The sequence below is a fragment of the Canis lupus genome, chromosome 11 (genome assembly GCF_003254725.2).
Source record: "Canis lupus dingo isolate Sandy chromosome 11, ASM325472v2, whole genome shotgun sequence".
Taxonomy (NCBI): domain Eukaryota; kingdom Metazoa; phylum Chordata; class Mammalia; order Carnivora; family Canidae; genus Canis; species Canis lupus.
In genome coordinates this window covers 8,709,068-8,730,151 of record NC_064253.1, presented here as the reverse complement: position 1 = coordinate 8,730,151, position 21,084 = coordinate 8,709,068, and the positions used below count along the sequence as shown (strand labels likewise).

Sequence of the window (21,084 nt, the reverse complement as noted above, 5' to 3'; positions counted from 1 at the left end):
CACCTGAAACTAATGTAACACTGTAATGTTGACTGTACTCAAATTAAAAAATTTAAAGAAGAATGAAATTAGGAAAAAGAATTCATTATATTTCCTTATTTCTCGAAATGAATTACTTTGTTTTCTGCCCCACTTCAAAAACCATACAAAGCTTGCTTTCAGACTAGTTCAATGCTTCTCAAAATGAGTTCCACAAAACAGCTGCTGGTCTTGAAACTCTTTATTACTAGTTCACGAAGACATAAGGAATTAGTACCATCACCAAGTCCACTACTGAGTTTACCCACTACCTTTTAATAGCAATACCATCACAAAAAAAGAAGTAATATGTTAATTACATTCAGGTGCAAGTTCCCCATATCATCAAAATAGAACTTTTTAAAGCTCTGAACTAAATGAGAAAAATAATCATTATAGTGATAATATCAAAGTATAATCAACTAGAATATACTTACAAATTGTGTTTACAAAATTTTGGTAAGAAGCATAATTAAAAGAATAAAAAGAAAATATACATATTTGAAATGTTCTCAGTATACTGACCTAGTTTCAATTCAACTTCTAAGATAAGTTTCTTTTAACTATCATATGAAAACCATGGGAAGTTTCTATTTGATTTCCAAAACTGGCAATCATGACAACTCAAAACACAAGGTCTCAGAGAATCTTCAATCAAACAGTATCTTTTTAGGGAAAAAAAAAAAGTTCCAAATATATTTGAATTTGTTGCTTTAAATTAACTTGATTTAGGAAAATACTGAACCTCTCTCCTTTTCAATCACCTTTTCTATCTATTAAGTGGATGATAAATGTCTATGATATCAAAGTGAGTTTTTTAAAAGTCTGTAAAATGTATCTTATTTTTTATGGTTACATAATACAAAAAACTTCAAGTAATAAAAGAGTAAAAAGGTTTTAATTTATACACACCTCATTTAGACATCTTTTCTTTGTGAATATATTTCTGATAAAGGTTTCCTGAATTTCTTCCTGCTTCACCAAGTACTGCCAAAGTCTCTTCACAGACAGTGCCAGATGGTGTTTGGATCTGCAGAGACAAGACATTTAATTATATACTTTGGAGATTTCTGATTAACTTGACCACATTTCTTTAATACTCCATGAATGTTTATAATAATAGATTAACTAGAATCAGACCGTATCATTGAGGACAGCAGTCTGCAAATTTTTTCTTAAAAAAACGTATAGTAAATATTTTAGGTTTTGTAGGCTATCTTTCAACCACTCAGCCTAGTCACTGAAGTAGGAAAGCACCCATAGGTAATTTAAAATGAAAGAGTATGCCTGTGATCCAAAAAAACTTTATTTACAATGCAGGAGGACAGGTGGATATGGCCTCATGGCTGCAGTTTGCTGACCCCTAGGAATCTAATATCTACCAAAATATCTCTCTCCTAGAAGGCATCTAGAAGTAGATGTACTCAAAGGGTCTGTGAACACATACTGGTCCATAAACTCTGTTACTAATGCTCACGAAGATAAGAACTTCTTATGAAATAATATAAATCAACTAGGTCATTAAGTACAACGTTTATTAATTCAGTTATCATTTTGTAGCAAGATTTATTGGTGAAGCAAGCACTGCATCAATTTACCTTTTGGTGCAAATGCTTCTTCTCCTCATGGATAGTAAAACAGCATGCTAACTAAATACTTTGAATAGCAATGTTCTGGAGTAGGTGGAAGCAAACTATGGCCCACAGGTCAAATTCAGCCTGCTTTTCATTTTCAAAAATAAAGTTTATTGGATCAGAGCCATGTCCATTTGTTTACTTATTGTCTATGGTTGACTCTACAATGGCAGTTTAAAAGCAGCAACGAGGACTGTAGGATCCACAAAGCCTAAAATATTTACTATCTGGATTTTTGCAGGAAATGCTTGCTAACCTCTGGCCTACAATATACATCAAACAAGGACACAGATCTGAGCCAAGAACCACAAAGCAGATACAGAAGGCCTTGAATATATATATATATATTTTTAAGTTCTAATTGATAACATTATGATTTAGTAAAACTGACTTCAAAACAGTATCCACACGACAACCTACTTGAAAGGAGTGTTTGTAGGTTCCAGCAAAGCTTTATGGCGGAGAATTGCAGGGCCTGCAGACAAACTCTCTTCAGAGGTATGACTTGCAATATAGTTTTGAGGTGGCCCACCATGGATTTCGAGTCGTCGGAGAAGAACTTGCTCCCAACACTGAAGAGTTTTTAAAACTGCATGACAAAGTGGTGAACTAACTGGAAGCTCTAAAAAGAGAAAATAAAAATGACTTATGTTTGTCTTCTTCAGTAAAATGCTACAGTTGACTGTAAGAATGACAGAGATAAACATTTTGGCAGAGATATGTAAGAGAAGTGGGGAGAAACCTCCATTGGATTAAAAAAAGATGTAATAAATCTCTTTTCAACATAATTAGGTGGCCCAGAACAATAGAAAGAAGAGTAATCTGAGTCAAAATTATATCATAGTTTTACTACTACAACTTGAAATAATATTTATGACTTATGATGTTAAAGTACTGCTGTATCAATTACTGCTTTTGGCTTTATTTCACATAAAAAATATACCTGAATATTATGAAAACATGTTGGAGAGGAAAAATAATTGCTTTTAAATCTATCTATACCAATTCTATATGGTATGTAATTAAAATTTGTTTAGAAAATTAAAATACACAAAAGCTAAAAAACAAAAAGACGTTTACCATGAAATTTAGCACTTTCTAGTTCTGTATACTTTCATTTTCCTGGTACCTCACTCCACTTTCAACTTTTAGCTATTCTTGCTATTCAGTTACAAAAATCTAAATAATATGTCTATACTGTGAATTCTTGATTTTTTTCAATTTTAGAAATGATGTACTCATTTATTACTACGGAATATGAGAATAAACTACTTTCTCCATCATTCCAATATAGTCACATAATTTTTGGCTAAATTGGTATTTTGTGTTTACCTTGCTATTTATATTTATAAATATAGATCACAGCTGGACCACTTGGTATACTATTATACCCCTTTCCTCTGTACAATCTTTTCTTCCCCTGGAGTTAATAATCACTAAGTTCTTGTGCTTGCTTAGTTTCCTATGTGTCTAGTGTTACTAAATCCCCCAATACCTCCACTAGAGGTATAAAGAGTCAATACCATCAAACACATCAAATTCAGATCTCCTGATTTTTTAGACATTGTCCTCATAATGGCACCTAACAATATGATAGACACATTTATAGACAGATGATCTGGTCAAAAGAAACCTATCTTCTACAACAGGAAGTTACTAAAGCTTTTCTTGACTATTAAAAAAATATACATATGAGTAATTCAAGAGCAATGGGAATATTAGTTCATGTTAAGATATTCATTACCTGCAAGATCATGACCAGCAAAGGGATAGAAAGTCTTCAAATTGTTGAGCACTAACTGCACCATTGCCAAGCGCATCAATGACCAACTGAAAATAAAACAATGGTAGATTAAAGATTTACTTAGAGTTGTAGAAGAATACATCATTCTTTAATCCAACAATTTCACTGCCAAGAATCTACTCTGCAGATACCAGAAAAACAAAACAATATAGGCACACAGTTACTCATGTCAGCTTTATCTATAGCAAAAGAGTAGAAACAACCAATTATCCACTAGCAGAGTACTGGTTGGAACACTTTGGTTTTGAACCAAGAATATTAAAGAAGCCATAAAAAAAAAAAAAAAAAAAGAATGTAGAAGAATCTTGAAGTTTTACTATGAAGTGAATTTCAGTATGTATTAATAATCAAAATATAGAACATTATATATACTATGCCACCTGTTACTTTTACACACCCATAAACATGCTTATTTTGCAAACAAAAGGATAAAACAAACTAATAAAAATGGGTTTATGTAGAGGGTATAGAAGAGAGCTGGATGGAAGGCAGCTATGTGAGACTTCTAATTTCACATTTTTATGAAATTTTGTTTTATTAAAAAAAGAAAATTCAACTTCTCTTTTAAGTGAAACACATTTTTTTTTAAGATTTTATTTATTCATAGAGACAGAGAGAGAGAGAGAGAGAGGCAGAGACACAGGCAGAGGGGGAAGCAGGCTCCAATGCAGGGAGCCTGACGTGGGACTCGATTCCAGGTCTCCAGGATCACACCAGGCTGCAGGCAGCGCTAAACCGCTGCACCACGGGGGCTGCCCGAAACACATTTATTTCTTAGAGTACTGTCTTTTTGTTACTTTATTTATTTATTTATTTATTTATTTATTTATTTATTTATTTAAGATTTTATTTATTCATGAGAGACACACAGAGTGAGAGAGAGAGAGAGGCAGAGACACAGACAGAGGGAGAAGCAGGCTCCCATGCAGGCAGCCTCACGTGGGACTCGATCCCGGCTCTCCAGGGTCACACCCTGGGCTGAAGGCAGGCGCTAAACTGCTGAGCCACCTGGACTGCCCTTCTTGTTACTTTAAATTGTGGTAAAATATGTATAGCATAGAATCTACCATTCTAATTACTTTTAAGTATACAGTTCAGTGGCATTAAATACATTCAACCATTACCATCATCTAGTTCTATAAGTCTTTCATCTTGCAAAACTGGAACTCTTCCCATTAAGCAAGAATTCCCCATTTCACCCTCCTAGCCCCTGGCAACTGCCATTCTACCTTCTGTCTCTATGAATTTGACTACTCTAAACATCTCATATGTGGAATTATATATAGCATTGCCATAGTATTTGTCCTTTTGGGATTGGTTTATCTCACTTGGCATAATATACTCAAGGTTCATCTACATTGTAACATGTGTCAGAATTCCCATCCATTTTTTTTAGGTGGAATAATATTCATATGTATATACATACACACACACACACACACACACACACACACATATATATACACACACCACATTTTGTTTATGCGTTCTTCTGTCAACAGACACTTGGTGCTTTTATACCATGGCTATTATGAATATTATGAACATGGTTTGTACAAATACAGTTCCAATTTTTTTTTAGCATATATGCTGCCAAAGCGAGCACAGTCTTCACAAATACATGTCCAAGACCATGCTTTTAATTCTTCTGGTTATATACTCAGAAGTGAAATTGCTGGATCATATAGTAATTCTATTTTTAATTACCTAAATACCTAATGTTTTCCATAGTGGTTGCTGCATCATTTCATATTGCCATCAACAGTGCACAAGGGTTCCAGTTTCTTGTATTTTTGCCAATACTGTTATTTTCTGTTTTTCTGATAGTTATCCTACAGGATGTGAAGTGATCTCTCATTGTGGTTCCTATTTGCATTTCCCTAATGATAGCATCTTTTCTTGTGCTTACTGGTCATTTGTATATCTTTCGAAAAATATATACTCAAGTCATATATCTTTCGAAAAATATCTACTCAAGTCATTTCTCTGCTTTTTAAATTTCATTGTTTTTTTCTTTTTATTAAGTTACACAGTTTGAGCCACGTAAATCTTTTATATATTCAAAAAACAAAATTGTGTCAATAGGAAAAAAAAACAACAAACACCAGTAAGCAAAAAACTCCTAACAATTTTTCCTTTCAATAAAGGAGTATTTCATTTTTGCTAATATACTACTGTTTCTCATGGAAAATTTCCATTTTCCTATAATACCATTAGCACACAATATTTTAAAAAATATCTGTAACTTTCAGAGATATACAATGTATCAAAAAGGACAAGATAATATCCTGTTGCTCATGCATATAAAGTAGCACTGGGAGGTGAGGGGGAACATTTTGAACACTTATAATTTCTATAATATGTGGAAGACATTTTTAAGACAGTAATCATTGACACCTTGGAGTATTAGTATTATACTGAAAAGACAGTATGTTTTCTAGGCTAAAACAGTGGGGTTTGTTTATCTCAGTGAGTAAAGGGCAATGAATAGTCTGAGAGCATCTGTGAAGACCAATTCATGGATAATAAAAAATTAACTGTATAATTATTTTCTTTTTTAAAAATGAGTTTATTTGTTTATTTGAGAGAGAGAGAAACTGAGAGCATAAGAGGAGGGAGAGGGGCAAAAGGAGAGAGAGAAGCAGACTCCTCCTGATGTCAGGCTCGATGCCAGGACCCTGGGATTATGACCTGAGCCAAAGACAGACACTTAACCAACTAAGCTACCCAGGTGCCTCCTGTGCAATAATCCTTAAAGAAAAGAATTAAACAATTTCATCTAAAGAAATCTGAGTTATAATGTATATTTTAATTCAACAAGCTGTTAATCTCACATGTTATTTTAAAAAATATTATGCATATAAGCCAAGATGAATTTTTAAAAAGAAGCTTAAAATTATATATTCCATACCTATATGAATTTGAATTAGAATGTTCTTGGAGATGGAAATCTGAAGCTAAAACATCATCATCATCATCATCATCATCATCATCATCACTTTCCAGACTTTCTTCTGAATCATATTCAGCTCTACTTTGGGAAGGGGGTAGAAAAGGCTAAAATAAAAAAGTTAAAGAATTTATCATTCAACTCTCTGACTTAAACTTTGAAAAAAATTTAACCAAAGTTGTCTTGTACTGGTAAATGGCATCCTAATAGTTACTCAAGCCAGAATCCTAGAAATAGTCTTTTTTCCTCTCCGTCTCTTTCTCTCTATATTAATCAGCATATCTGTCAGTGATTTCCCCAACTCTTTCTCCCCACAGAGAGAGAGGCAAAGACACAGGCAGAGGAAGAAGCAGGGTTCTTGCAGGGAGCCCAATGCGGAACTCAATCCTCAGACCCGGGATCACGCCTTGAGCTAAAGGCAGATGCCCAACCACTGAGCCACCAAGGCATCCTGGCCAGGCTTCCTTTAATGTGAAGTGGGGTTTCCCCCCCCGCCCAATTTCACTATCTCTAGAATATCCTCATTCCTGTGTCATACTTCCCACACTTATGTTGACAAGTTAGCCTTCATGAAATCCTCTCGTTGCACATCCAGAATCTCTCAAATGAGAGCAGTATCAGTTGCCCCAAACTGAGCTATTTTTCTATAGCTTTGTTTACATTTGATGTGAATTTCACTTATAGTACTACCACTTTTCACTGTTTTACTGCACTACCATCTTCACAAACCAATTCCCTCTTCTGATTACCCAATTTTGTAAAATGTCACCTGAGTTTGTGATGGGAGCCAAGACAACTATACACTTCACTATCTGTATATGAATTGAATCATGGGTACTAAATGATCAATCACCAACAGACTTTAAAAGAACTGTTGTGATTGGTCACTGAACATGAGGTGCATCTGATTATTTCCACAGTGACATGTGGACTGAAGAACCAGGAGGGAAGTCTGTACTTCAGGCGATTACTCATAGTTAATATACTGTGGAAACTCTGAGCCTTGTTGTTGAGTAACTCAGGTTACTTAACTCAACAGTGGTAATTGCAATGTGTGTATATGAGAACAACACAGGATGTCTGAGATAAAGAAAAGGAACAACAGCAGGAATGGCCTTGTGACTTCTAGTACTCTTGATTCCTTACTTACCAGTAAGTACGTCAGCACTAAGGTATTGACCAATTTATCTTTTCACTAAGAACTGTATTTTGTTTAAAATACATAAATCATAACTTATCAAAGGATTGCCTTAAAAGCTGGATGAGGGATCCCTGGGTGGCGCAGCGGTTTAGCGCCTGCCTTTGGCCCAGGGCACGATCCTGGAGACCCGGGATCGAATCCCACGTCGGGCTCCGGGTGCATGGGGCCTGCTTCTCCCTCTGCCTGTGTCTCTGCCTCTTCTCTCTCTCTCTGTGACTATCATAAATAAATAAATAAATAAATAAATAAATAAATAAATAAATAAATAAATAAATAAATGGATGGATGGATGGATGGATGGATGGATGGATGGATGAAAAAGGCCATATATCTTTGAGGCTTTTCTGTTTTGTTATGTAACCCAACAAAATTAAATTGTTCTGAAACAGAGTGGGAAGATACTTGGAAGTAGCAATAATTCCACTTACTTTAAACATTTTAAAATGTTCATTTCCATTTAATTGCATAAATGTTGTTCGAGGTGGCACTTTTATTACCTTGGCTATGAAATAGTCCCAGATACTGAGCTCCGGTGGGATGAACTTCTCTTGGACTGTCAGTGACTCCTGGCTGACTAGTGATGAGGAAGAGGTCAGTGCAGCAGATTCTCTGCAAGATATTTTTGATGGCCTAAAACGTTTGTTCTGTTTTTCTCCTTCTTCCACAAGTGAAGAAACTAATAAAAACAAAATAAAGTATTATTAAAGTATGTACTATTTCCATTGTACTAATTTCATCTATCTTTACATAAGATTTAAGGTTACAAATAAGTACAAACACAAAACTGAGAATATTATTATGATAGTAAGATAAAAAAAATAGGTAGAAGGGAGACAAAAATCACTGCAAACAGTGATCTTTGCTTTTATCTCAATGTATCCCTCATTCTCTAAATGTTAACTTTTCTGTTGCATATGTGGGTAATGGGATAAAGTATCTGTCTATAAATGAGTCCACAATTGAGCCAAGATCATAAAAGAAAATTATTTACATTCCTCTACTTTGTTTTTAGGAATAACATGGAAAACAGACTATCATGGGATGTCAATGTTAATTGAAGGTAACAACTCATTCATGAGGTTCTTGAGTAATCCCCTGGCCTTTTATCTACATACAAAACTGAATGTTTTCACTGAAAATATTAAAAAAAATTTAAATACGTAACAATTAAATTTGATTTGGATTTCTGGAAATGGTTTGCACATGGAATATTCTGGTCAGCGGAATAACAAAAAGGGAAAAATGCAATCTTTGTTGTTTTAACTTCTAAACATTTAATGGTTAGTATTCTCTTAGTATTTTACTTTAGAATATTAAGGGCATCAGTAATGAAAACAAATCTAGAAATAACAAACACTAAGTCACAAGATGCAAATGACAATACAGAACCAAGGATGTCCCAAACAGAAGTGTATGTCTAATTGACAGGTGAACAACTCCCAATAAGGTACACCAATCTTCTCTTTCAATGGTTCCAGTGAGAACTGACTTACCTTTTAAAAGAATGCAAATATTTGTTCTGTAATGTAATTTTTATTGTTTGAAGCTACTCAGCTTGCGTAAACAGCATGCTCATGCATTATACCAAGCTACAGCCAAGCTGAGTTTAACAAACTGATTTAGTGATTTTAGAAAAAAGGAAATTAAAATGGATAAAATTCTAAGATTGCTAAGATGTGGTATGATTACTACACAACCTCTCAAATGACTTTAAAAGGAACTTTCAGATTAAATGTATAGATTTGTTTTTTTTAAAACTATTTATTTATACTTGAGAGAGAACACAAGCAGGCCCAGGGGCAGAGGGAGAGGGAGAAACAGACTCTGTGCTGAGCAGGAATCTGAAGTGGGGCTTGATCTCAAGACTCTGAAAGCATGACCTGAGCCGAAACCAGGAATCTGATGCTTAACCAACTGAGCCACCCAGGTGTCCCAAGTATTTTTTCTGATTTTATAAGCAATTGGTAGCCAACAATCATGTTTTTAATATATGTTGCATACATTCATATTCTATCTAAAACTTAAACAGTGGTTCTAACAAATTCTGATCAAGTAAAAAATTTATAATATGAAGGTATTTTTCACCTTTCAAAAATTAATGCTGTAGTTTAAAATTAATATGATTTTAACAGTACTACTTTGCTTTTTTTATTTTTATATTATAAGGCATATGAATATAGAAGCTTAAAGGATCTCTGGAAAAATAAAACTTACAAACAACACTAAATACATTTTTTTGCCAAGACACCTATATAATGAAAAATCAGAGGTTCTTCTTTTTAAAAGATTATTTATTTATTTATTCACGAGAGACACACACAGAGAAAGAGGAAGAGACACAGGTAGAGGGAGAAGCAGGCTCCATGCAGGGAGCCTGATATGGGACTCGATCCCGGTACTCCAAGATCACGCCCTGGGCTGAAGGCAGGCGCTAAACCACTGAGCCACCCAGGCACCCCAAATCAGGGTTTTTAAACCAAAACCTAATAAGATTAAAAAAAAAAAAAGAAAGAAAAAATTTGCAAGTAGAGTCAATGAGCTCAGACGCGGACATGAAAATAAGAAAGTTACCACAGTGGGGGGTAAATGTTTAAAATTATAGACTCGATATAAGAAATACAAAACTACTTATTAAAATACTTCTGATGGGGCAGCCGGGGTGGCTCAGCAGTTTAGCGCCGCCTTCAGTCCAGGGCCTGATCCTGGAGACCCAGGACCGAGTCCCACATCAGGCTCCCTGCATGGAGCCTGCTTCTCCCTCTGCCTGTGTCTCTGCCTCTCTCTCTGTGTGTCTCTCATGAATAAATGAATAAAATCTTTAAAAAAAAATACTTTTGATGAACAAAGACAGAAAAAAATGGCAAACAGGCTCACAGTACTGAATGTTCTATTACTTGAAATGCTATAAATAAAAGAACCTGAGTGACGCCTCCCAGCAAACAAAAAATAATCCGTAGCTTCTCATTAGCATAGATGCTCCTTCTTTTCTCCCAAATACAGCAAGACCTAAGACAATTTTATGCCTAAATCACATTGGGTTAGCATCATCATGAAGCACCAGTAGAGACTGCAGAGTGCCTGAGTACTCATCTGCTTATTTTGAAAATGTTAATAATCAAATATCAAGAACCTCTGTCACTTCTTGGATAAAAACTGACTTTTGTTCCATTACCAACAGGGTAAATGAGTATTTTACTAATAATAGAAGAAAAAAATAGTATTAAGGAGAATTAAAAAGGAATGTGGCTAAGGAGCTCAGAAATCATAAGAAACAGAGAGGCTAGAAAGTGGTTAAAGAAAAACCAACATAACCATGGGTAAGAAAAAATAGAATCACGCACTAACAGACATTTTTAAAATAAATTGCTTAGCTGCTTTGGATTCATAGAAAGTACTTTTAAAAATTACTTTTACTGTCAGTATAGTGGACTTTCCCTCCATTGTAAGAACTCCTATCCTCATTCCTAGTCCATTCTGTAGTAGATTTCCTGGAACTATGAAAATGCCTCCCAAAGGAACTAAACACAGAAATGGAGAAACAGCTCAGAGACTACATACATCTAAAGAACAGGCAGAGAAGGTAGAGAGTAAGAAAGATAATATTGTTTTTTTACCATAAATTCTTCTGGATTACTGGATCTGTCACCATGTACACATATTGGTTGATTAAAACAAAACATAAGAGGAAGGCTAGTAAGTTAATACCTTTTGAGTTTATTATTTTATTTTAAGGATTTTATTTATTTATTTGAGGGGGGAGGAAGAGAGAGAGAAAGTGTGTGCACACAGGAGCGAGCATGATGGGGGTGGGTAGAGTGAGAGGGAGAAGCAGACTCCCTGCCAAGCAAGGAGCCCAATGCAGGGCTCTATCCCAGTACGCTGAGATCATTACCTGAGCTGAAAGCAGACACTTAACCAAGTGAGCCACTCAGGCACCCCCTGAGTTTATCATTTTAAATCAGACAAAATTAACATTTAAACCCAGACTTAAATGTTATTTCTTTTAAAATCTGACCTCAAAGTAACCTGAGAATTATCTCACTCTCTGCTTCTCAACCTAAGGCACACTTATCACTAGACTATTCATGAAAGTGCCAGAGAGTGTGTGTGAAGCTTCAGAGAGCACGTTGTTCTGGACCTTCAAATTTAGATCCCAAATTTAGGGGGTGGGAGGATGAAGGTAAGTCATTTAAATGATGATTTAAAATATTTTATTGGAAAGAAAGAAAGATATGGAGAAGATAAAAGTCGTGTAAGTTCAAGATAAAACATTCCAAATCTATTTTTTGCTTTTGGTAAGATAATTCAGTATAAGAGATCCCCCAGGTGGTGTATGTATGTATGTGTATATGTGAATATATATATAATATATAATATATATATTCACATAATATATATATATTCACTCTCCTCTAGCATGCACTTCAGGCAAAAAGTTTGAGAAGTACAAATATATGCCAACACAAATGAAATAAAAAACCAAATTCTCAAAGTTACATGTAAAACATTGATCTTACAAGTAAACTTCAAAGATTTTTAAAAGGAAAAGACCAAAATAGATTAAAGAAACAGTACATTTAAGATACTTCTTAATCCTCAAAGAATGAAATTAATGCTAACAAAATGTCTGACAGGTAACAATTTCCAGAATTTAGAAAGACTGACTCTCAAGGATTGGTAGGGCACAGTGGTACCTTGCACCTCCTTCATAAGTACCTATAAAAATGAAATGATTACTATTTTAGTAGAAAGTAGTGATTTGTCTTCAAATCACAGAGGAAGGATTCTCCAAGGTAGTTGGTATTCAAAGTGATTCACTGGAATATGGAAAGAAAATATTACAACTACTACTTAGATTTATTTTTCAATAAGCAGAAGTGGGGAAAAGGAAGAAAAGAGAAACAGGGTAAGAAGGGGAGAAGGAACAGAAGAGAGGAGGAGGAGGGGAAGGGAGGGGAGAGATGAAGAGGTTGAGGGGAAGGGACTCAAGGAAGGAAAAAGCAAGGGGGGGCTGGAGAAGTGGAGCCAAAAGAAGAAAATAAAATCTGTCAATGTTTAATATCTAGATCAGCAAGAGTACATGTGCTTGTAAATAAATAAATATGTACATTCTGAGGATTTGCTCAAGCATGTTTTGTTAATAGGGTTATATGATAAAACATCTGGAGAAAACTGTCCTGGGGTACTGCTCTCCCATCACCAACCATGAAGACCACGATACAGATGTGCCTATAAGACTTCAGCTAAGGCTTCAGAGACTTCTTGAGAATGGAGTATATACACACACAGTGAAATATGACTCAGTTGTATGAAGAAAACCCCATCTTGTGCCACAATATGGATGAACCTCAAGGACACTGTGCTAAGTGAAATCAGCCTGTCCCAAAAGGACAAATACTGCAGTTATGAAATGAAAAGATGCTTTTTAAACTTTTAATGAAAATATTTATCTGTCCCTCAATAAAAAGTCTATCCAAGGAATCTAACAAAGATGTATTTCCTTCTCCAGCAAAACTAGTTCTTTTTCGGTTCAGCAGCCAGTTAAAATTATTGGGCATATTCATCTGTATTTTAAATAGCTGATTGTTTTCTATTTTAAAAATGCTGAAGCCTTACCCTCCGGTCAAGAAATGTTGCTATTTTGTATATTTTACTAAAGGAAGGATAGCAATGACATGTATAATCTCTATATACTGAACACAAAACTTATTTTTATATAAGTTTCAGGGAAAAAGCAAAACATTTGGAGTTTCTGATCCATATTTAATATAAATAATCAAATGGTAAAAATATACTTTAAAATGTCTAAAACATCATTAGCAGTTTCATAGTTAAAAAAAAAAAAAGGATATGCTTACCACAAATAAAATACTCATTTTATATTTAATTCCTCAATTTGGAGACATAAAAAAATCATTACTATAAATTTATCAAGATGAAGATGAAAAATTCAGGTTTTATAATTGCAAATATTATGACAAAATATAATAAAAATTATTTAAATAAAAATACTGTTTTGCTTTATAATATACAATAAAAAGCAAAGTCTGGATTTCTAACTGTTAGTAAGAAAAAAAATCATTTTTCCAAACTTGCTATTGCTTACCTGATTGTCTGCTTCAAAAATTAACCATAATAGCAAAATAATTCCTAATTCCATGAACATACCCCTACATTAGTTTTAAGTAGAAAAAATAAATCTTTCATTAATATATGATGTGGAATCCACAAAGTTAAATTTGATTTAAAAAAAATAATAAATTACTGATTAACATTTTTGTTAAGAATTCTAACGTGCCAAACTGAAATCTAATAGAAATCATCTATCATTTTCTATAATAAAGCTTAGTCATATTTAAATTTTGTCACTAAAAATATTAGTGCATTAAGTATATAAAAGACATGTAGAGAAAAATATAATTTAGTTTACAAGACCATTATTGCAAAGAAAATTAAAATCAGAATTTACAGGAAAACAAATTGGTTACTTTTAAATTCCTCTTCTAGTACTAAGTTACATCTATGATTGATTGAGCATAGTTTCTGGGTTCTCAAAGACAGATGAGCTCCACATAACCTGGATGTGGCTATATTTGGTCTGGCCCTACCAATACGTGAACCACATGTTTTAAGTACTCTGTGTTACTTGCCACCATATCTCAATTCCAAGGGATTAAATGTACAGATACAGATAATTTTCAGTCACTATGATTACTTAGGGTTCAGTAAATGGTGGAATACAGTTTATGATGGTACCTAGAGGATAATTTATGTAATGGTATTTTGTGTGTAGAAACAACTAAAATTGAGTGGTTCAACAAAGAACTTAGACTTTAGTTCTTTACACATCTGTGCTCTGTAGAAATGGTTGGAATTGAGACATAGTGACTGGTTAGTAAGAATATTTAAAAAATTTTAAAGGTATTTGGACATTCCATAGCAAGAATTTATCCCTTTTTAACAGCTCATATTAACCAGATCAAAGTTTTAAATGATTTTCTCTTAGGATACATTAAAAACAGGGCCACAGTTTTCCAATTTTTTTTTAATGCTAATCTCAGTAGAGCTATAAATCTTACTTCCTCTTAGACTTTGCAAGTTTTTCTTTAATTGAATTCAGATAAGTTAAATATTTACTCCAAGGTAAATTTCACGATAAGTTAGTCTTTTTTTGTCCATATGACAAATAAAGCACAAAAATTACTCTTTAAACATTAGAAGAGATGTTCATAAAAGTGAAAATATTTTTAAAAATTTGAAAACTAAGATTATCACATATAGGCTAATAAATCACAAAAAGAAAACAGCAAGGTAGAAAGCATTATCAAGATTCTTTTCAAGTCAAGATACAACATATATATAGTTTGAATATTAGAAAGTTCAGAAACACGGTTACAGTTGTTTAAAATGTTTACTTTTCAAGGTTGTTATGAACACTTAGAAATCCAAAACCCCTAATGGCCAGAATCATAGTATGCAAAACATAAAGCAGCCTCATTTGAAATGTTTTCCAGACATTTCAAGCCATAGTCTGATTTACCATGATTAGCACTGACATTTATTTCTACACAATTAAAAAGATGTTAAAGTCTCAGGAATACAAAACATCAAAGGAAATAATTTAAAAGAATAAAAAGCAGAGATGGTTTTCTGAAATGCTAATCATCGTTTTAAATAAAAAATATGGCTTGATTAAAGGAAATTTCTCAATTTTCTATTTTAAGTGCCAAACAAAATAAAACGGGCCCCAGGTACCCCAACCCCTTCAAAACAACACAAAGCAAGCTGAGCTGTGAAAGCCTATTTCTAAAGCTAGTATCTTGCCTGCAAGACTGGGAGGGCTACGAGAACTGATGGTTGAAAGAGCTTTGGTAAAGCCCACACATTCCATGGAGAATACCACTACCTGGTGGGGGCTAGGCATAGCAAAGTGCCTTCCTGCCAAAGAAAGAAGAGAGAATCTGTATTTGGGATAGAACAAAGATCAGTGTTACAGTATATTTCAAAACAAACGATCATTTCAACAGTAAAGATTTAAGAAGAAAATTACATGAGATAGTTCTTATCACTGGTGCATGAGTGTCTTACAGTTTGAAAACTACACCAGAAACTTTATACTGCATTTTCACCATAAAACTATTTATTCATACTTTAAGAAAATGGTCTGTAACAAAATCTTTCTGTGAATAAATTAAAATGTAATTACACTTGACAGAGTTATCATTCAGATGAATACAAAGTTTCAGGTTTAAAAACAAAGAAACACACATTAAAAAACTAACCAGGTAAAGCTTTTGAGTGTGTCTGTTCCTTGCTGGGAACATGTGCACCTCCACCAAACACAGCAGACCACATTTTCTCATTCAGAGGATGGGCCACAATCCGGAACAGTTCATTACTAGAATGTGTCGCCAGGCCATGGATGAAAAGACTCAGATACACTGCTGTGAGAATCTCACAAAGCAAGACTGTAAGCCCTGACTGGGCTTCCTCGCCAGAAGAATTCAGAAGTCGAATCAGAGAAGTTATTCCTAGAACAAACAAAACACAGCTACCACTGACAATACATTTTAAAAATAAAAAAATTAACTGATTTTTTTAACTTTTGAAAAAACTTTATTATTCCAGGATTTAAGTTTTTCTTTCTCTAGATTCAGACTAGTAGAAGTTATTACAGCTAATGCACAAATATTGAACTATTTGTTTAATTTAGAGAAACAGTGACAATCTATAACCTAATACAAATATGATAGATAAAATTTAATTGCCACAACAAATGTTTTTCTATTATGACAAAAAATTGTTACAAGTGATACAACAAAACATTTGAGTCACTTTAGTAAAATGGTCAAGGAAATACCAATGTTAAATAACTGCAAAATTTATAATGAATGGTAAACACTTAAGTGGTATCAATTCTTTTTTATTTTTTTAAGTGGTATCAATTCTAACAAGATTTAAACAGGGGTTATCATGTAGCAAAACCACACCAAACATACTTTTTCCTCATCTGGTTAAGTTCAATCAGGTTAAGAAAAATTTCATATATATTCATTTATATACATATGTATAAATTATTTATACCTGGCCATTGTGCTGGTGATGTATTGGGAATTATTGCTTCATCTAAGCTTCCTGTTTTCAAAGAATGTCGATGCGGAAGCAGTACTGTCTGATACATCATACCAGTAAACTGATTTGTTTGAAATGAACTAAGAAAACATTTAAATAAGAATAATCTATAAGAATTACAATATAATAAAACAATAATAAAAATACAATGACCTAAAGTGAATTTCACATATAATATTTCTATGTTTTAGATCTAACTTCTAGAGTATCTTAAATTCAAATTTTCATTAGTTATACTGCTATTACTGAGCTAAGTACCGTTCGTTCTCTAAAGTCTGGCACAATTTTAAAACTAAGGATCCTCTAAGTGTAAATATGCAAATTTTCTAAATTAAAATACATGTGATAGGTTTTAAGCATATTTATTTAATGAAAGATGTAGAAAAAATACAAATGAAAAAACTAAATCACTAATGACCACAAATAGCAAGCTATTCTATCAAAGTTCAAAACAAGATTATCTGATTGAAAACAAAGTTAGCTTAGGTTCAGTTTGATATTTAATACCTAGTCAGGATAGGTTACATCAGGTATATGCACCAAGTATCAAGGATATTATGAAAAATGTGGTTTCTGTATCCATGAAATTTATAGTCTGGTGGAGGAATCAAACACAAATAATTTTATCATACTGCTTTCTTTTTTTGAGGGAGAAGATAGAGGCTATAGAAGGAGTGTGAGAGAGAGAATCCCAAGCAGATTCCATGCCCAGCACAGAACTCAACTCTGGGCTCAATCCATGATCCTGAGATTATGACCTGATCTGAGATCAACAGTCAAATGCTTAACCGACTGAGCCACCTAGTCATCCCTATCATATTGCTTTTAAAGACAAAACCTACACATACAGGGTTATGAAAGCAAAAGTGGGGAGCATTTTACACAATTTGGGAATTCAGGGTAAATTTCTCTAAGTAATGGTACTTTAAACTAAACCTAAGTAAACAAATTAATGAACAAAGTAATTTGCAGCTTCACATAAACTATGGAAAATATCTGACAGGGCAGACCGGGTGGCTCAGCGGTTTAGCGCCACCTTTGGCCCAGGGCGTGATCCTGGAGACCCGGGATTGAGTCCCACATTGGGCTCCCTGCATGGAGCCTGCTTCTCCCTCTGCCTGTATCTCTGCCTCTCCCTCTCTGTGTATGTCTCTCATGAATAAATAAATAACATCTTTAAAAAAAAAAAAAAAGGAAAAATATCTGATAGAAGTTTTTAAAAAATCCTATCAGAAATTTCTATATCAAATGTGAGGTAAATGAATGTAATATTTAAATATAGCACATTTATTGGTTTAGATCTGTTCTGGCTGGCAAATCTTCTAACAGTCATAACATTTTGACGCATTTGTAAATAGTTTTTCTTGCCTTACTTTCCAGTTTTGAGATGGCAGTCCGCCAACAAAAAAACCCCGTCTACTACAATCAGCCTATGGAAATGATGAAAAAGATAAACATATGTTGAGGGAAAAAAAAAAGGCCACACTCAAAAACAAGAAAGTGAACTCCTGGAGGATGAAAAAATCAAACTGAAGCCACCTGTGGAATGCAGAAGCAGAGGAGTACACTGAGACTCCCATGAGAGAATGCAAACACATAAAACAATCAGAAATCAACACCAACAGAGGCTAACATCAGCTAAGAAATAACAAACTCAGTGAATGACCTGCACCCGAGAAAGCAGACTTATTATTAGAACATGACAGAAGGTGCTTTATACTCAGGTTAAAACAATTCAGAAATACAGACAATAAGTTACAAAAATAAAAGTGGTCATTAAAATCAACCAGAGATCTTAAAAATAAAAAACTATTTCTAAAACAAACTCAGGCTAAATAAAGGACATGAAGACTGAAGAACGAGTTAGTGTCTGAAAAATGAACAAGGGTTTCTCTTGAAATGAAGCAAAAATAAAGAAAAACAATGAAATGAAAGCTAAAAGAGAAAAAGAGAAACCTGTAAGTTCCAATACCTGTCTAGTAAGAAATACAAGAGAGAAGACAAAATATTTAAAGAAATAAAGTCAAGAAACAAAGGATCATAGGGGAAAAAGAAGAGGCAAACCAAGAAACAGACTCTTATAGAGAATATACTGATGGCCACTGGAGGGAAGAGAGGGGTCGAACTGGGGAAACAGAGATGGGGATTAAAGAGGATGAGCAACAGGTGCAATCACTACCCTGTACACCTGAAACTAATATTACACTGTGTTATCTAACTGGAATTTATTTTTTTATTTTTATGATACTATTTATTTATTCATGAGAGACACAGAAAGAGAGAGGCAGAGACAGAGAGAGAAGCAGGCTCCATGCAGGGAGCCCAATGTGGGACTCAATCCCAGGACTCTGGGATCACACCCTGGGCCAAAGGCAGGCGCTAAACCGCTGAGCCACCCAGGTGAACCACTAATTGGAATTTAAATAAAACTTTTTTAAAAACAAAGAGAATTTCAAAGAACTAAAGAAAAATACCAAAGTGTCAAACAGTATATTTTAAAAGTTTAGGTAGATTATAGTGAAATCTTAGGCTCTAAAGAGAAAAATCATAAATATCACTCTTTTGTCAAATTATTCTCAATTCCATGTCAGTTACTCCTTCCATTGTGCTACCAGAGACTTTCACTACAATATATATAATTATATAATATAGTACATATTTTAGTATATAATTATAAATATAGTTATATATAACTACAATATAACTACGCTATAGTACTTACCACTTAAGTGCAATGTCATGTTATACATATATCTTATCAACTCACATTTGTTTCTAGATGGACTTTAAGAAAGGAGATCTTAGTGCATATCACAATGCCTGGCATTAGGCAGTGATCAATAAAAGTTGGCTAAATTAGTTATACTGACAAGGGTCTACTTAACATTCATTTGCCATTAAGGCATAAGTTAAAATTCAAAGATGAAAAAACAATATTCATCACTTCAAATGCTTTCTGCATTATTTAGACTGTGATAGTTTTTCTAAAGCAAGAGCACACAAATTTTGAAACCTCATCAGTTACCACAAACATTCCTAAATTTCACAAAAAGATATTTACCTGTAGTTATGACTACCACAAAGGCACTGATAAATACAAGCAGAAAGTGAGGCTGCTAAAGTATGCATTACGTATACCTGAAAAAAACAACAAAATTACTTTAAGTATAACTTAAAAAAATCAAACTTGTTTTAAAACCTACTTTAATCAGCATTGTAAAAAAAAGATGAAAAACCTATTTTGTCCTTATAAACTATTTTTTTTTCTTAACACTCATTTATGCCTATAGAGATTGCACTACATAGACAAATTAAAAACGCTAAGGCTGTTGGCAGAAATCATAAAACACACACCTGCTACCTAATTTCTATTTCAAGAACAAATGGGAACAGATGTTAGCTATTCAGTAGTGTATTAAAAGAAAGCCATGTATTAAAAGAAAACCTTCCAAGATTTAACCTTCTTCCTCAACCAAAATATGTAAAAGCTCAGTCTGATAAATTATAGTTTACCTATGGACAAGCCATTAAAGAATATGCTACCATATATTCTAGCTACTAAAGAAAACAAGCAATCTAAGGAGAGTGAAATTATTTAGAGAAAAGAGAAAGTATGAAAGACAACAACTGCAGGGAAACTTTTGTACTGAGAAAGAGAAAGCTCTAAATATGAAATGACAAGCAAGAAGAGAAGCAGGTTTGAGAAGCACAACCCAAGTCAGAAAGCAAACTAGATTAGACTATTAAAAGACTAGGTTTTGATCTAGTCATGAAGTATGACAGTCTTCTATGTAAATAAAAATGGGACTCATAGATTAAAATCGAATTGCTATTTCCCCTTCAATTATCAATAAGATGTGGGGTATGAATTAAAATCAAGAATATAAAAATAAATAAAATAAAATAAATAAAGAATATCATTATAAAAAGAAGACAGTAAGACCACATATAGAAAACTGCAAAAATGATCAGAATTTCTTCCAGCTTCTCCAATCAAAAAGTGGAGTCTATTTCTCCACTTACTAAATCTGGGCTGCCCTTGTGACTTGCTTTGACCAAGAGGACAAAATGATATGGAACTTCTGAACTTAAAAGGCCTTACAAATTCTACTCTGGCTGTTCTTTAAATCCTTGCAACCACAAAGGGAAATAACCTAGGGGTGATGGTTAATTTTATGTATCTACTTAACTGGACCATGGGGCACCCAGCATTTGGCCAAACATTCTGAGTGTACCTGTAAGGCTGATGTGGGATGCAATTAACATTGGTAGAAGTGGTAGACTGAATAAAGAAGACTGCCCTCCTTAATGTGGGTGGGCCTCATCCAACCAGGGGAAGACCAAA

General features: G+C 33.8%; 1 protein-coding gene across 10 annotated transcripts in view; it reads right to left on the bottom strand.

Annotated features, from left to right (window-relative positions):
- DMXL1 (Dmx like 1) overlaps positions 1-21,084 on the bottom strand; it is a 128,046-nt gene that overhangs the window by 34,269 nt on the left and 72,693 nt on the right. For 6 of the 10 annotated variants that reach the window (XM_035697072.2, XM_035697064.2, XM_035697065.2 and 3 more), the window contains 9 exons: positions 19,801-19,877; positions 16,692-16,819; positions 15,890-16,138; positions 15,432-15,545; positions 8,105-8,283; positions 6,368-6,513; positions 3,397-3,482; positions 2,073-2,274; positions 931-1,048 (listed from right to left, as the gene is read on the bottom strand). In XM_035697072.2, coding sequence (XP_035552965.1) covers positions 931-1,048; positions 2,073-2,274; positions 3,397-3,482; positions 6,368-6,513; positions 8,105-8,283; positions 15,432-15,545; positions 15,890-16,138; positions 16,692-16,819; positions 19,801-19,877 — 1,299 coding nt within the window. The remainder of the gene's footprint in view (positions 1-930; positions 1,049-2,072; positions 2,275-3,396; positions 3,483-6,367; positions 6,514-8,104; positions 8,284-15,431; positions 15,546-15,889; positions 16,139-16,691; positions 16,820-19,800; positions 19,878-21,084) is intronic. The other 4 variants (XM_035697068.2, XM_035697070.2, XM_035697071.2 and 1 more) reach the window with 1 other exon arrangement.